Source organism: Pogoniulus pusillus, chromosome 6 (assembly GCF_015220805.1).
Source record: "Pogoniulus pusillus isolate bPogPus1 chromosome 6, bPogPus1.pri, whole genome shotgun sequence".
Classification (NCBI taxonomy): Eukaryota; Metazoa; Chordata; class Aves; order Piciformes; family Lybiidae; genus Pogoniulus; species Pogoniulus pusillus.
This window is the reverse complement of record NC_087269.1, coordinates 37,968,162-37,982,991: the sequence shown is the minus strand read 5'-3', so window position 1 is coordinate 37,982,991 and position 14,830 is coordinate 37,968,162. Positions and strand designations below refer to the sequence as shown.

General features: G+C 41.1%; 1 protein-coding gene across 1 annotated transcript in view; it reads left to right on the top strand.

Moving 5' to 3' along the window:
- ADAM12 (ADAM metallopeptidase domain 12) overlaps window positions 1-14,830 on the top strand; it is a 258,735-nt gene that overhangs the window by 235,650 nt on the left and 8,255 nt on the right. Inside the window, exons 17-21 of the mRNA XM_064145307.1 lie at window positions 5,089-5,166; window positions 7,226-7,334; window positions 10,719-10,854; window positions 11,502-11,610; window positions 12,499-12,681. Of these exons, the coding sequence (XP_064001377.1) occupies window positions 5,089-5,166; window positions 7,226-7,334; window positions 10,719-10,854; window positions 11,502-11,610; window positions 12,499-12,681 (615 nt within the window). The remainder of the gene's footprint in view (window positions 1-5,088; window positions 5,167-7,225; window positions 7,335-10,718; window positions 10,855-11,501; window positions 11,611-12,498; window positions 12,682-14,830) is intronic.

The window sequence follows — 14,830 nt, the reverse complement described above, 5'->3', positions numbered from 1 at the left end:
CAAGCATCCTGTACTAAACCAACTGCCTTTTGGTTTGGGATTGTAGTTTTTTTTCTCCCAGTGAAATAATTGTTTCTCATGCTCACAGACTCAGTGTTTTGCTCCTGGCCACTGCTCTGGGTTTAAGATGCAATGCAAGCTGTTTACATTTGTAACTGGTTTTTTAAGGACAGTCCCAAGCATCTGTCCACGTATAGAGATTTTCTGCAACATAAGTGCAGCAAAACACACTGCAGGCTTGTTAATGAATTTCAGAGGAGTTCAGTTCACTTTGTCAGTGTCTATGGCATTGCAAAATGTCATTAACTTCAGGTTTCAAAATGCAATATATCTGATGATTATGACTTCTTCTCCTCCCCACCCTCCCCACCCCCCTTTTTTTTTTTCTTGCAGGAAAAGCTTTCTCTGTTTGCACTGATAGAAAAATATGAACTCAATGAGGTTCAGCCACCAAAGCTGATTTCTGCAATCATATTTTGCACACTTGCTGAACTATCCAATGTGAACGCAGTTGAAATTTCAAATGTCTCATTCTTTGGGTTTCTTCTGCAAGAAGAAGAACAGAGAAAGGAGACAATCATGAGTTTAGGGCCAGGGGGAGAATGGGAAACAAATCCAAGAGCTATTGAAGAAGGTTTCCATGTACTCAGTGGATTACTTGGGAGAGAAAGAGAGAGAAGAAGGAGAGAAAGAAAGAGAAGACAGAGAGATAGAAAAGAGAGAAAGAATGAAAAGAAAGGGAGAAAGACAAAGAAAGTGAGAGAGAAATAACAAAAGAGAAGAGAAGAGAAAGAAATAAAAGAAAGAGACAAAGATGAAAGAGAGAAAGAGAAGGAGAGAAGGAGAGAAGGAGAGAAGGAGAGAAGGAGAGAAGGAGAGAAAGAAAGAAAGAAAGAAAGAAAGAAAGAAAGAAAGAAAGAAAGAAAGAAAGAAAGAAAGAAAGAAAGAAAGAAAGAAAGAAAGAAAGAAAGAAAGAAAGAAAGAAAGAGAAAAAGAAGAAAGAGAGAAAGAAAAGAAAATGAGAGAGAAAGAAAAGAAAATGAGAGAGAAAGAAAGAAAGAGAAGGAGGAAAAGAAAGAAAAGAAAGAGAGAAAGAAAAGAAAGCAAAAAATTAAAAGAGAGAAAGAAAGAAAGAGAGAAAGAAAGAGAGAAAGAGAGAGAGAAAGAGAGAGAGAAAGAGAGAAAGAGAGAGAGAAAGAGAGAAAGAGAGAGAGAAAGAAAGAGAGAAAGAAAGAGAGAAAGAAAGAGAGAAAGAGAGAAAGAGAGAAAGAGAGAAAGAGAGAAAGAGAGAAAGAAAGAAAGAAAGAAAGAAAGAAAGAAAGAAAGAAAGAAAGAAAGAAAGAAAGAAAGAAAGAAAGAAAGAAAGAAAGAAAGAAAGAAAGAAAGAAAGAAAGAAAGAAAGAAAGAGAAAGAGAGAGAGAGAGAGAGACAGAGAGAGAGGGAAGGAAGGAAGGAAGGAAGGAAGGAAGGAAGGAAGGAAGGAAGGAAGGAAGGAAGGAAGGAAGGAAGGAAGGAAGGAAGGAAGGAAGGAAGGAAGGAAGGAAGGAAGGAAGGAAGGAAGGAAGGAAGGAAGGAAGGCAAGCTTTGATAATTTGTGGTAAATTCAAGTAAGGTCCTGCATTTCTGACTGCTTTTGTATTATGTTGGATTATCATACTGCACTGGGAGCAGGTTTAAAACACATCCCTAGTGAAAGCACAGTTCTGTTAGAGGAAAACAACCCTGACAACATTTCTAAGTCAATCTGTTCTAAAATGCCTTTTCAAAGAAAATTCAATGCTGGCAAAGCACCCCATTATGTTTTACTAATGAGTATTTAATCTTTCTAATCTATCTAATCACACACATGCACACTGTAGAATACCCAGGCTAATACTTAGGAAATTGTATGTTTTACTTTGAGGACATTAGTGTATTTGTATTATGGATTAAGAACATGAATTTAAATATTCTTGAGTTTTCTAAGCTGAAGGCACACAATTTGAAAGGCAGCCACTCCCACGTGATCCAAATTCTGTGTGCTGCTGCACTCTGAATATCTGAATTGTGAATACTGCTGCAATCAGACCATATTCTCTACATGCATGCATGTTGATACCAATTTACTCTAATTTCCTTCCCATTTTTTCTTCTCCCCAGGGCATAAGTGCCCTGATTAAGCATCCCTGTCGTCTCCCTCGACACTATTCTCTGCTTAACGTTAATTATTGTGACTGACTTTTTAGTACTACTGAACTGAACTGCAGTTAAGCATGAGCAAAATTGTGCAGTGATTATTTTTTCTTCCTCTTTATTTGTTTTTTTTTTGTTGGTTTTTTTTTTGTCAGCATAGCACAGCAACAGTTATTCCAGTCCTAATTCCTTGGGTTTTTTTCAGTTTTCAGTAAGTTAACTTCTCATTTTTGGCATCTTCAGAGTTGTGGTCAATGGGACAGAGTCTAGCTGGAGGCCTGTAACTAGTGGAGTTCCCCAGGGATCAGTACTGGGACCAGTATTATTCAGTGTATTCATTAATGACCTGGATGAGGGCATGGAGTGCACTGTCAGCAAGTTTGCCAATGACACCAAGCTGAGTGGAGTGGCTGCCACACTGGAGATTTGTGCTGCCATTCAGACACTTAGACAGGCTGGAGAGGTGGACAGGGAGAAATTTAATGAAGTTCAACAGAGGCAAGTGCAGAGTCGTGCACCTGGCAAAGAACAATCCCATGGATCAGTATAGGTTTGGGATTGACCTGCTGGAGTGAAGAGGAGAAGGACTTGGGAGTCCAGGTGGATGGAAGGATGGTCATGAGCCAGCAGTGTGCTCTTGTGGCCAGGAAGGCCAGTGCCATTCTGGGGTGTATTAGAAGGGCTGTGAGTAGTAGGTCGAGGAAGGTTCTCCTTCCTCTCTATTCTGCCCTGGTGAGGCCCCATCAGGAGCGGGAACCACTTGAGAGAGTCCAGTGCAGATCCACAAAAATTATTAAGGAATCTGAACATCTTTCTTATGAGGAGAGCCTGAGGGAGCAGGGGCTTCTTAGCTTGGAGAGGAGGAGGCCAAGGGGTGATATCGTTCATGTTTATGAATATGTAAAGGGTGAGTGCCAGGAGGATGGAGACAGGCTCTTCTTGGTGATTCCCAGTGACAGGACAAAGGGCAATGTTGAGGCATAGGAGGTTCCAGGTGAACCTGAGGAGGAAGATATTTTTGACTGTGGGGGTGACAGAACACTGGAACAGGCTGCCCAGGGAGGTTGTAGAGTCTCCCTCTCTGGAGATATTCAAGAACCGTTTGGATGCATTCGTGTGTGATCTGGTATAGGTGATCCTGCTCTGGCAGGGGAGCTGGACCAGATGATCTTTTGAGGTCCCTTCCAGCCCCTGACATTCTATGATTCATCAGTCATAGTTGTCTGACGGTGTTCTTAGAATCACAGAATCGTTTTGGTTAGCAAAGATCTCTAAGGTCATAGAGTCCAACTAACACCATCATGGCCATTAAATTGTGTCCACTTTTCTTGAACATCTCCCTGTGTAGACAGTTCCAATGCCTGCCCACTTTTTCAGCAAATATTTTTTTTCTTGCTATCCCATAAAAACCTCCCCCCTAGAGCTAATTTCATTTCACCTCAATTTTCAGCTGTACTGACAAAGTTTACCTGGAATCACTGGAAAACAACAAAAGCTGAATTATATTTGTCTTCATATTCCACTTGTGTACCTTCATTTCCTATAATTATGCTTTAAATATGGTTGGTTTTGACACACACAAACCTGTTTAGCTTGGGAAAACTCTTAGAAAGGTCTCAGTTTTGCTGAAGAACAGGGATGAGCCAAATATACCAGTAAATATGCAGAACATCCTGGGTTCGAGTTCTAAGTACTGATATAAGCTGAACTATGCTTATTTACACCACAAAGGGACCTGAACCTTTCCTTGCTGGGTGCTAGGTTGGACTGGATGATCTTGGAGGTCTCTTCCAACCTGGTTGATTCTATGATTCACTTGGTGCTGTCAAGACATGAATGCACATCAGCTACATAGAAGAATTGTGCTCAGTGCATTCTTAGTCCTGGAAAAGTGCAAACTACTGATTTTTAAATTAAAACAGCAAACAAGCAAACAAGTGAAAAACAGGGAAAAAAACCACACCAAAATGACAAACAAACAAAAAAACCCAAACCAAACCAAAATTTAAAAGCCCAAACAAACAAATGCAAATCCCTGTAGCTCTACAGGGGTTCCATTTCAGTGAAGATCAATTTATTTACACAAGCACAGCGTATCAACCATGTAAGAAATGTGTCTGAAATTCAGTACTGGCCCAACAAGAGAAGATTTGGACTTAAAAGACTTACAAAGGCTAAAGAAGAAGACACCTAATTCTGGAGCAGGATTCAGATTCTACAGATTTGGACCTAAAAGGCTCACAGAGGCAGCAGACGCCTAATTCTAGCAATATAACACTGTCAGTGTTTCATGTGTGTGCTAGTTTGAAGCTAGCTGGAATGTTTAGGTGAGAAGAACTAGATTACAGGCAGTGAAAGAGAAACAAGGGTGATGTCTACTTCACCCAGAGGCTTGCTGACAGGTATAAGAGCAAGAATCCAAACACAGATAAGGCATTCGGGCACAGCCTGGGCTCTGAGCTGCTTTTCTCCCTAAACTCACTCTCATCTCTCTGATTAATCCACTTTGCTTCCTAATCCCCCTGGCTGAACCTCCATTCTTTCTTGGGCACAAGGCAACGTCTGGGGTAAAGTAGAGAGGTGTGAGAAGGTGGAAGGGCAGTTGGGAGCCCCTCCTGGGGACTCAGGTTTCTGGGAGGGCTGTTGTGTTTCTGTATCATGTTTTACCTTGTCTATTTCTGTCTATAACTGTATCTACTGTAAATAGCTGCTTGTGTATTGTGCTAGCTGTAAATATAAGCTTCATTCAATTTCCAGAGCTGGCTGAGTCCAGTCTGGGTGATTTCCATAGTGTGTGGGGGGGGTGAGTAGCACCTAAAGCATTGATGGATGAGCACACATAAAGAGAGGGCCATGATTCCTTGTGAACAGCAGCAGTTCTGTGGCTATTAAAATACCTTCTCTCCTCTTTTGCAGATTTGCCTGAATCGCCGGTGCCAGAATACAAGTGTTTTTGGTGTCCATAAATGTGCAACAAAGTGCCATGGACGTGGAGTAAGCATTACAGGAGCATTTCTTTTGCAAACAAACACTTGACCAAAAAAAGAATCCCTTTATGGAATTGATTTGGGATGTAGAATTGCTTTTATTGTAGCAAAGACACTGTGATTTTTTTCATTCTGTATTTTCAGTGTCCCTTAGATGAACCACAAGAAATTGAATTCTTTTTATCAGAAGGGTATTTATCAACTAGTAATTATCTCTCTCTTAATTAACAGCTTGTGATAAAAAGGAATTTTGTCAACTTCTAGGCAATTTTAACTCTAACTTTCCTACATGAAGCATTCCCATTAACAGCTCCAAAAAAAAAAAAAAAAAAAAAAAAAAAAGGCAGTTTCTGTGTGGGTACAGAGAAGCTGAAATGTGCATTTGAACTGAGAGTCAAAAACATCCCAACATTGTTAAAATAAAGTAAAACTCTGTTGATTAGTTTCATACTGTGAAAGCAGTGCATTTGGTGATAGTAGTTAATAGTACCACAGTGTTCTGAAACACAGATTGTGTTATAAAATGTTAATTATGTCTAGCTAGCCCTTATCAACCTTAATTTGCTGCAACCATCAAAAAGCCCCAGCCCTGAAAAGGGATTTTGATTTGGTTTATTTTATCATGCATTTGAAAAACCAAGCAGTGTTGATTCTGCTAGACAGTACCTTGGACTGGTGTTCTTCTTTCTATATGATGGAGAACCCCTGGTCACTTTCAAGTGGCAAAAAATAATACAAGGTCTTGTAAAGTTATTCCTCTAGAACATTAGTTAAAAAAGAAATGTGTAAGTGCTGATATTTATGATGGCCTTGCTGCCTTTGAGAAGTAAATCTTTTGGTAAAGATGGTATGTGATGGCCTTGCTTATCTTTGAGAAGTAAATCTTCTGGTAAACATGGTATGTGACCGTAGCCAGTCCAAGCTGTGCAAATGGAACTTTAACACTCCAGACACAACCAGCACAACTTTTCTGAAACTCTTCTTGCCAGAAAAGTGCCTATTTGCAAACTCTTCATGTTCATGCCTTACTGAGAAGCCCATTTATTATTTCAAAATGAACTTCAGGTTGTACTAGATGATCTCTAGAAATCCCTTCCAACCCTTACTGCTTTGTCAGCTACAAGTGACTGTGCCGTCTCTGACCTGTGCCAACAACAGTTTTGACCCATTCAGTTCATGTATTCTGTCAATAGAACACAGAGCCTTAGCCTCTGTTTATGTCACATATCCACTGCTTGGGTGGTAGCAAAAGAAAATGAAAAGCAGCCCTAATCTTCTTTTATTGATGTTTGGGACCATGAGACTTCCTGAGGATAAAGCAATGAATTTACCAGCTCCATCTTCTCAATGCACTGGAACAGACTGATGTTAGTGATGTACTTCAGTCCTTTTGAGCTCTCTTGTTCTGTAGGGAGCATTCGGTATATCAGGTCTTTCAGGCTGTTTCTTAACTCAGACCAAAACCACCAGAACACTGAGGACTATCTTTACAGATAGTACAGGTATGATGCCAAAGGGAGGGTTTCCTCTGCACTGATTCTGCTTTCAGATGTTCTTCCAGCAGCAACTGGTTCACCTTAGAGCTGGGAGATCTGAGAAGTGGGAAAATCAGTACACAGCCTAATGCCAGCCCTTGATGCACAGAAGTGTTCAAGTGGACTGACAAAGCTTTACAACCTTAACAGCACAGAAAGGCTCTTGTTCATGTGAAGGTAGAAGGAACAGAAGTTATAAAGCAGATATTGTTGCTGCTGGAGGCAAAGAGAGAATAAGACTGAAAAGTTGTACCATTATCCTTATATTATTGAAGCTGTCAGCTGGTGCAACTGAAATGATTACCTGCCAAATAAATAATGCTTTGTTACAGTATCTGTTACTCTGTGGTGTCTTGCTCTGTGCTATCTTAGTTGTGGCAATAGGCAGATACCAGCAGATCTCTTTTCTTCTGTAAGCTTAATTTCTTTCAGACGTGTCAGTATCTGATTAGGAGGCCTTATCAGCCAGTGCTGCTCTCAGTGGTACAGGGTCATCCTTTCCCATGTTAAGCCATTTGTCTTCTTTTGCAGGTCTGCAACAATAAAAAGAACTGTCACTGTGAGGCTGATTGGGCACCCCCATACTGTGACAAGCCAGGGTTTGGTGGCAGCTTGGACAGTGGACCCATTAGGCAAGCAGGTCAGTAGTAATTCATGCTTTGCCTCTTGATTCCATGATGAAGAGTTGGGCATACAAAGGGTTGGCTTGTAAGCAATGAGCTTCCAAGGCTGGAAATAAGTCAGTAAATCAAACAGCTTAATCCAAACACTTTGGCATCAAGCTGGAAATTTGGTGAAGCAAAATCAATGCAGGCTGAGTGCATCAATTTTAGAATCATAGAATAGAATCATAGAATCAACCAGGTTGGAAGAGATCTCCAAGATCATCCAGTCCAACCTAGCACCCAGCCCTATCCAGTCAACCAGACTCTTACATAAGTAAGACCATGGTGGTCCTGGTGAGTTCTTGTCTTTGCCTTCCTTGATTTTTTCTTTAAGGACACATGGGCAAATTTGGTAGCTCACTGCACTAAGTATGAAATTATATTGATTTAAGCTGAGGATGAGGAGCTAACTCCCACACTTGAGCTAATCTTGTTGCCGTGGTAGATGAACATTGCAGTACTCCTGGGTTCACCTTGAGATGCTCCAGCATTTCCCACTGAGTGCATCAGGATAGGAATGTCTTTCACTACACACAACTTGCTCCTATAGTTATGTGGGTGAAGCAAAAGGGATATTGCAGTGATTATAAGTGCAAAAATATTCCATAACAAAAAAAATTATCAGAAATCTATTTGATATTGTTCTTCTATCCAGGGTCTTTTATATCATGAAAAACAGCAGATTTCTGATGGCATCAGATTAAAACCAGATTTTATAAAGAGCTTACACACACACACACCATAAATTGTCCTCACATATTCACAAATTGCATTTGGTTGGAAGAGATGCTCAAAGGTCATCTTGTCCACCCCTCCTGCAGTAAGCAGACACATTTCCAACTAGGTTAGGTTGCCCAAGGCCATACCAAGGCTGATCCTGAATGCCTCCAGGGAAGGAACCTCAACCACATCCCTGAGCAATTTGTTCCAGTATTTTACCACTCCTTGTAAAGAACTTAATGATAGATATGACAGAAGATGTGCATTATCTGTGATTTGTATTTCCATTTCCCCTTGTTCAGGCTGCAGAACATTGGCTATGGTATCTCACTTCACCTTTGGCCAACCTCAGCAAGAATTATTTCTACACATTGTGATTTTTATAGGATTTGATAATCATCACGTGCCAGTTTTCCTCCAGAGGACTGTAACTTCAGTGACTAGCACAGTGGTGTTTCTGATTTGTGTCTGAGTGCGTGACAGGACAAGCAGTCTTCTGACAGATAGACACATATGAAAACTAAGACTTGCTGGAAAATGATCTGTATGGTTCTCACCTGCATAATACTATTCAAACCCAAACTGGATTGTATTCTCTACATGCCAGACCCTGCAGTGAACTGCAATACTGAATTTATGACATCACGCTCATTTCCATGACAAAGCTTCACATTATGATTTCAGCATTGGAAGATCTTGGTTTTAAATACCTACCAGTCAGTTAGATGGCAAATAAACTGTGCTCAGGCACAGAATAGGTGTGATGGCTTATGTGTAAAATGTTTTTGTTCTAAGATTTGTTCTAAAGCATTGTAGTTCTTTCTCAGCTTACCTGAAAGCTAAGTGTCTAGGGAGCTATAAAATGTATCTTCATAACAGGCTGCATAGACACTAACTGGGAGAGACAAATGCAAGACATCTTTGAGGGTTCTTGCATTTTGTGTAACTTCAATGCAGCTGAAAAGTGTTTTAATAGTTTAATATATGACGTTAGTTTCCACCGTTTTTCTCTAGAGTGCTACATTCAATTACTCTGGGAATAAACAAGCAGGGAATTTGCTAGAGGACCTAATTTTCTGTTGCTGACACTTGGATTTAAATATGAGCACTGGATGGCATGGCTTGGACTATGATCTGAGTCCTTTGCACATCTCTAAATCAAATTACAGAAGGATTAGCTCAACAAAACACTTCCGTCTTAGTCAAACAAGGCACGTGGGCTCATTAGTACTTAGTAACTGATTTTATCCAGCTGCCTTAGAGTAAACTTCTGTGTTTGACTCTTTATTTTTCTTGCAAAAAAACTTATATATTTGTTAGGTAGACAAGGCAATGGATTGCATCATCTTAGCTTATTACTTTTGTTAATCCTTTAGAATGGTGAGGAATTTAGTATTCTGCAGTGCTAGAGAATACAAAACATAGCACTTCATGCCCCATTGAGCTCCACGTGTAGTCTGTTCAGTCAGTGCTGCTGACTCTTCACCAGCATCCAAGTGACCTCAGGCCAGCAGATGAGAGCCAGCTGGCTGGAAATCAATCAGGATAAGAGTGAGACAGCGATGATAGGTTACCAAAGCAAAGATTAAAGACATTTGTCCTACTGTGGGATGTGCATTTTTTAGGTCAGCAGTCCTGAAGAATCGCAACATTCCCTCCTCTAGGCAGTGATCATATCCCATAGCCATAATGATCAGAGCTGCTGCTTACGTCTTCCTGAAAATAAGGCTTTCTTTCAGCTGCAAGTCATCTAGTCAGGGTTCATCTCACCACTGTGCCTCACTTAGGTCCCAGCAAGGTACTTAAAGCAGCTTAAAGCACTCTGAAAACTGGAACAAGTGCAGAAGGCTGCAGCCCCCTGCTAAGCAGAGCATCCCTCTGAGAGAACACAACACCATTGATGAAGGCTTTCCTTCAGCTCCTCACTTGCCTCCAGGTTCAACTTGACATCTATCTTGGCTGGACCACCCTAGTCCACATTTCGGTCTGTTTGCCCTGTGATAAAGCACAATAAAGCCCTTAAAATCAGGTTAGAAAAGAGCTGAGATTAGTGCTTATGTTTGAGAGACAGAATACTTTTAAGTTCACACTTTACCAAACCACAATCCAGGCATTTCTGTTTCTTGTCTCTCCCTCTTAGCCTGTGTCTCACTCCCAGCCTGGCAGCTGCAGCCCATGAAGAAGGTGCCAGTTGGCATAGTACAGCCTTCACCCTGTGGGTGCCTGAATGAGGCCAACAGCCCATACACCTTATGGCCCTCCTTTGCAGGTGACAACCTAAGCAGAACCTGAATACAGGAGCAGAGAGAGTACACAGAGATGCTCATGTCTGGACCCAGATATCTAACTGAAATGGTTCAGTTGGAAAGGACCTGCAATGTTATATTTGAACTAATTTTTCCCCAGTGCTAAAGAAATATCTTTAAAACAGACCAAAATTCAAGCACCAGGCTAGAAGTAATAACAGTTTATCTGTCTTCAATTCATTATAAGTCATTTAATTAACTCCCCACTATCCACTTCACCTGCCTTGCAGATTAGAAACTCGGGACCAGGAAGCAATGTCCTGCTCCATCCACACAACACATCTTAGTAAAGATGCCTCTTGGTAGAGATTAACTGAATGTATTTTATTGCAGATAATAAGAGTTTAACTGTAGGAGTGTTGATAACCATCCTGTGCCTTATCTTTGCTGGATCAATCATGTACCTGAAAAGGAAAGCGTTCATGAGATGGTTGTTTACAAGTAAAAAGACGACAATAGAGAAATTAAGGTATGATTATTTTCCCTACTTATTCTCTAACAGATATTAGACACCAGTAGATGTAAAATGGCAGCTCTCACCTCAGCATTCATCACAGAGCAGGGGTGAATATGTTAGAAAGAGCCAGTCAAACCACAAAGATTTGCCAGCTATTAACAGTGGTCTTTTCTGTGGCATAGTTTAACTTGTATTGATTGTTGGTAACTAAGATGGGTTTGGGCTGAGGGTTTGGGCTGAGTCTTTTCTTTTATGGTTTTAAAAAATGAAGAATCAAAGGAAGCCTTACCTTTGTTTTCATTTGCTTGAAATAGTTTCATTACATTGCCTGGCCTTTTAGCTAAACTCAGTGGAGTGAGCTGAAATTTTCATCCGTGAGGTCATTACTGCTTAAATGCTGGATTCATTAGAATAGTCTCCTGGGTGTTCCAAAGCTGCGTTGCCACAGATTGCAGAAGCTAATTTAACAGACTACTGGTTTCAACAAAAATCAATATTTATTTTCATTCTTGCAGGAGCTCTAGACAATTTTTACTTTCCTTGTTTACCAGAAAAAGTCAGGAAGTCCTTGCAAGGCCTCATTCTGAGGAGGAGCTACTGTTTAAAACCATGTTATAAAGCAGAATGTCGTGCTCAATGAATATACTTCTGTATTTCAGGTCTGTGCGTCCAGCAAGACCTTCCAGTTCATCTGAGCCTCAGCATGTTCACACCACATCTCTCAGTAAAAACCTTATCATGAAGCCACAGAATACAAACACACAAAAAGTGAGTCCCTAAATAGTTTGAAAAGAACCTCTCTATTATGTGTTTTGGATACAAGTAATTTATTATGAGACAATTATTACATCATCTTAATATGTAGATCTAACAGTATGAAAAATGGGAGAAGATGTGGCCTCCAAAATGCATTTATGGCTTCCAACTTTATGACAAGGGGAGATGTGGAGCTGGGGTTATTTAGCCTAGAGAAGAGGAGGCTCAGGGGGGACCTCATTGCTGTCTACAACTACCTGAAGGGACACTGTAGCCAGGTGGGGGTTGGTCTCTTCTCCCAGGCAACCAGCAATAGAACAAGGGGACACAGCCTCAAGTTGTGCCAGGGGAAGTCTAGGCTGGATGTTAGGAGGAAGTTGTTGGCAGAGAGAGTGATTGGCATTGGAATGGGCTGCCCAGGGAGGTGGTGGAGGCACTGTGCCTGGAGGTGTTGAAGAAAAGCCTGGCTGAGGCACTTAGTGCCATGGTCTAGTTGACTGGCTAGGGCTGGGTGCTAGGTTGGCCTGGATGATCTTGGAGGTCTCTTCCAACCTGCTTGATTCTGTGATTGTATGATTCTATGTCAAGTGCAGAAAAGGAACAGTCCGGTCTCCAGGATAGAACCAGCTGGGTTGCACCAGAACCCTCCATCTGAACAGTGAAGGATTAGAAACATAGAGTCATAGATCAGAATTTCTGGGGTTGGAAAAGACCTTTAAGATCATCAAGTCCAACCACCAGCCATCAATTGGTGCTCGAGGAGGATTCTGCAAGGTGTTAATTGCCTCTCTGGTTGCAGAAGAGTTGAAGGCAGAGGGGTAGAGAAAAGATAGATTTTAGAGTGGCAATGCTTATCTCAAGTCTTAAGTCTGTAACTTTTGCTCTGGCTTGCTGTTATAGAGAGCTGGTCCGAGAAGGCCAATACCATACCAGATCATTGACATCAGCAGTCCTGTGAAGACACATGATTTGTCACAACTGAAAAAACCTCAGCGAGTCCTACCACCTCTTCCTCAGCTGCCAGGTCATCAAGCTGTACCTGAAAGACCCTTGCCAGCTAACCCTTCACTGAGGTTCACCCAGGTAATCACTGATTTTCTTCCAGCTTCTCTCCTATTTGATATTTAGTGAGTATCTGCATGTGATGAAGAGGAGCAAAGGCTTTTCTCATCTTTCATATTGGCCTTTTCCTGTAAGTATTTCCTTCATACTCTATACAAGTTTAGAAATGTGCTAGAGATAGACTGGTTTAAGCCAGCTGAGGCCATGATCCTAAAATTTAAGATCCTGAACTCTCTCTTCACCACTCAAAAGACTCAGCAGTATAAACAAGCTCCATGTTACAGGAGAATACAGGCTCATCCTGCCAGCTGACCAACCAGAGAGGAGAGGATGCAGCTTGTTTGTAAGGTGCCAGACACTGGGGCAGAGTTTAGAAAGTCAAGGTGCAGATGTCTCATGCAAGAGCAAAAGGTCTATTAGCTTGAGGTACTTCTACTCTGCCCAGGAGTGTGTGAATTGGTTTATTTCTTCCCAAAGCACAGATCTGAAAAGCAGACTTGTAATTACCCACACTATTTTGTGTAAAATTACTTTTCATTGCAATGTTTAAATAGAGCTGGTAACACCCTTTGCTTGTTTGTTTCTTTGGGTTTTTTGGGGTTTTTTTTTGTACTAAGATGCATCTCAAGGCAGTATTCAGAGTAGATGAAGTTATCTGTGCAGTTGACTATGGTAAATTGTCCCTCTTCTTGTCACTGGCTTGTCTCTTTTGGCTGCATTTGTAGCACAACTGTTTATAAGCAAAGGAACAAGGCAGCCAGTTATCTCTGTTCTGTGGACATTGTGCTGTTCTGGATATAGTAAAAGACTGAAATGAAATGAGTGTCACTGTCACTAAGCTATCACCGTGATTTGGATGCACACAGTGCAAATCTGCACTCAAACAGCTGCACTTTGAGTGACTAAGCCTATCTGAACCTAGCTGGGATGCACAAGGAATCACCTTCCTCCTGCAGCAGCATTGTGAGCCACACAGAACCTTACTCAATAGTTTACAGAAGGATATGGCTGTGAGAAACAGCTGCTGAAGCAAAGTGCCTCAATGATAGGAAATATTTCTTTACTGAAAGAGTAGTCAGGCATTGGAACAGGCTGCCCAGTGAGGTGGTGGAGTCTCTATCCCTGGAGGTGTTCAACAAGTGTGTGGACATAGCAATTCAGGGCACAGTTTAAAGGGCATGGCGGTGCCAAGTTTACAGTTGGATTCAATGATCTTAGAGGTCTTTTCCAACTGAAATGACTCTATGACTGTTTGAAAAGTGATTGTAAAAGTAACACAGAAGCAAAAGAGGATGATACAGTGCTGAATTGCCATGTCAGGGCACTTACATATCATGACAGCAGAAATGTATCTTGGTTTAGTTTTGTCTGCCTGGACATTGAGTTGGTCAAGTTGGACTAATTTTTATAAGCGTGGCCAGTTTATTAAGTCCTTTCAATGTATTTATGCTTCTCCTTCTTCCCTTTTCTGCCAAAAAGCTTTTCAGTTTGACATCTGAAATTAATGGTGACAGTTACTTCATCAAGCAAATATCACTGCTGTGAGTTTTTAGTTGCTGTGTGAAATAAAAGTAGGACAAACAGGGAGTCGACTCAAGGCAGCCCCATGAATAAGCAAGAGTGGCTGCTTTCAAAATCATAGAATCACAGAATTGTTTGGGTTGGAAAAGACCTTTGAGATCATTGAGTCCAACCATTATCTAACTAGGCTGCTGCTAAACTATGTCCCTCAGCACCACATCTGTGAGTCTTTCAAACACCTCCAGGGCTTGGGATTCAACTACCTCCCTGGAGAGCATGTTGTAGTGTTTGAGAATGCTTTGGGTGAAGAAGTTTCCTCTACTTCCCAGCTTAACTCTCTCCTGTTGCTACTTGATGCTATTTGCCCTTGTGCTATTACTTGTTCCTTAGCAGAAAACACCAAGCCTCACCTCACTACAACCTCCTTTTGGGTTGTGTCCATAACTTCTACTGAAGATTGTCAGAAACAGCTACTTTCTTTCCATCCTAGGAACACAGAAAACATTGTATGAGAAGAAAATCTTATCTTCTGAAGTTACCAGTTTTAATCCCTGAAAGCTTGGAAGCAGTAAATTAACTCAAGAATAATTTTGGTCTAGTTTATATAGATATTTATTGCTGTCTTGCTTCAGTACTCTCTTGGAACAGC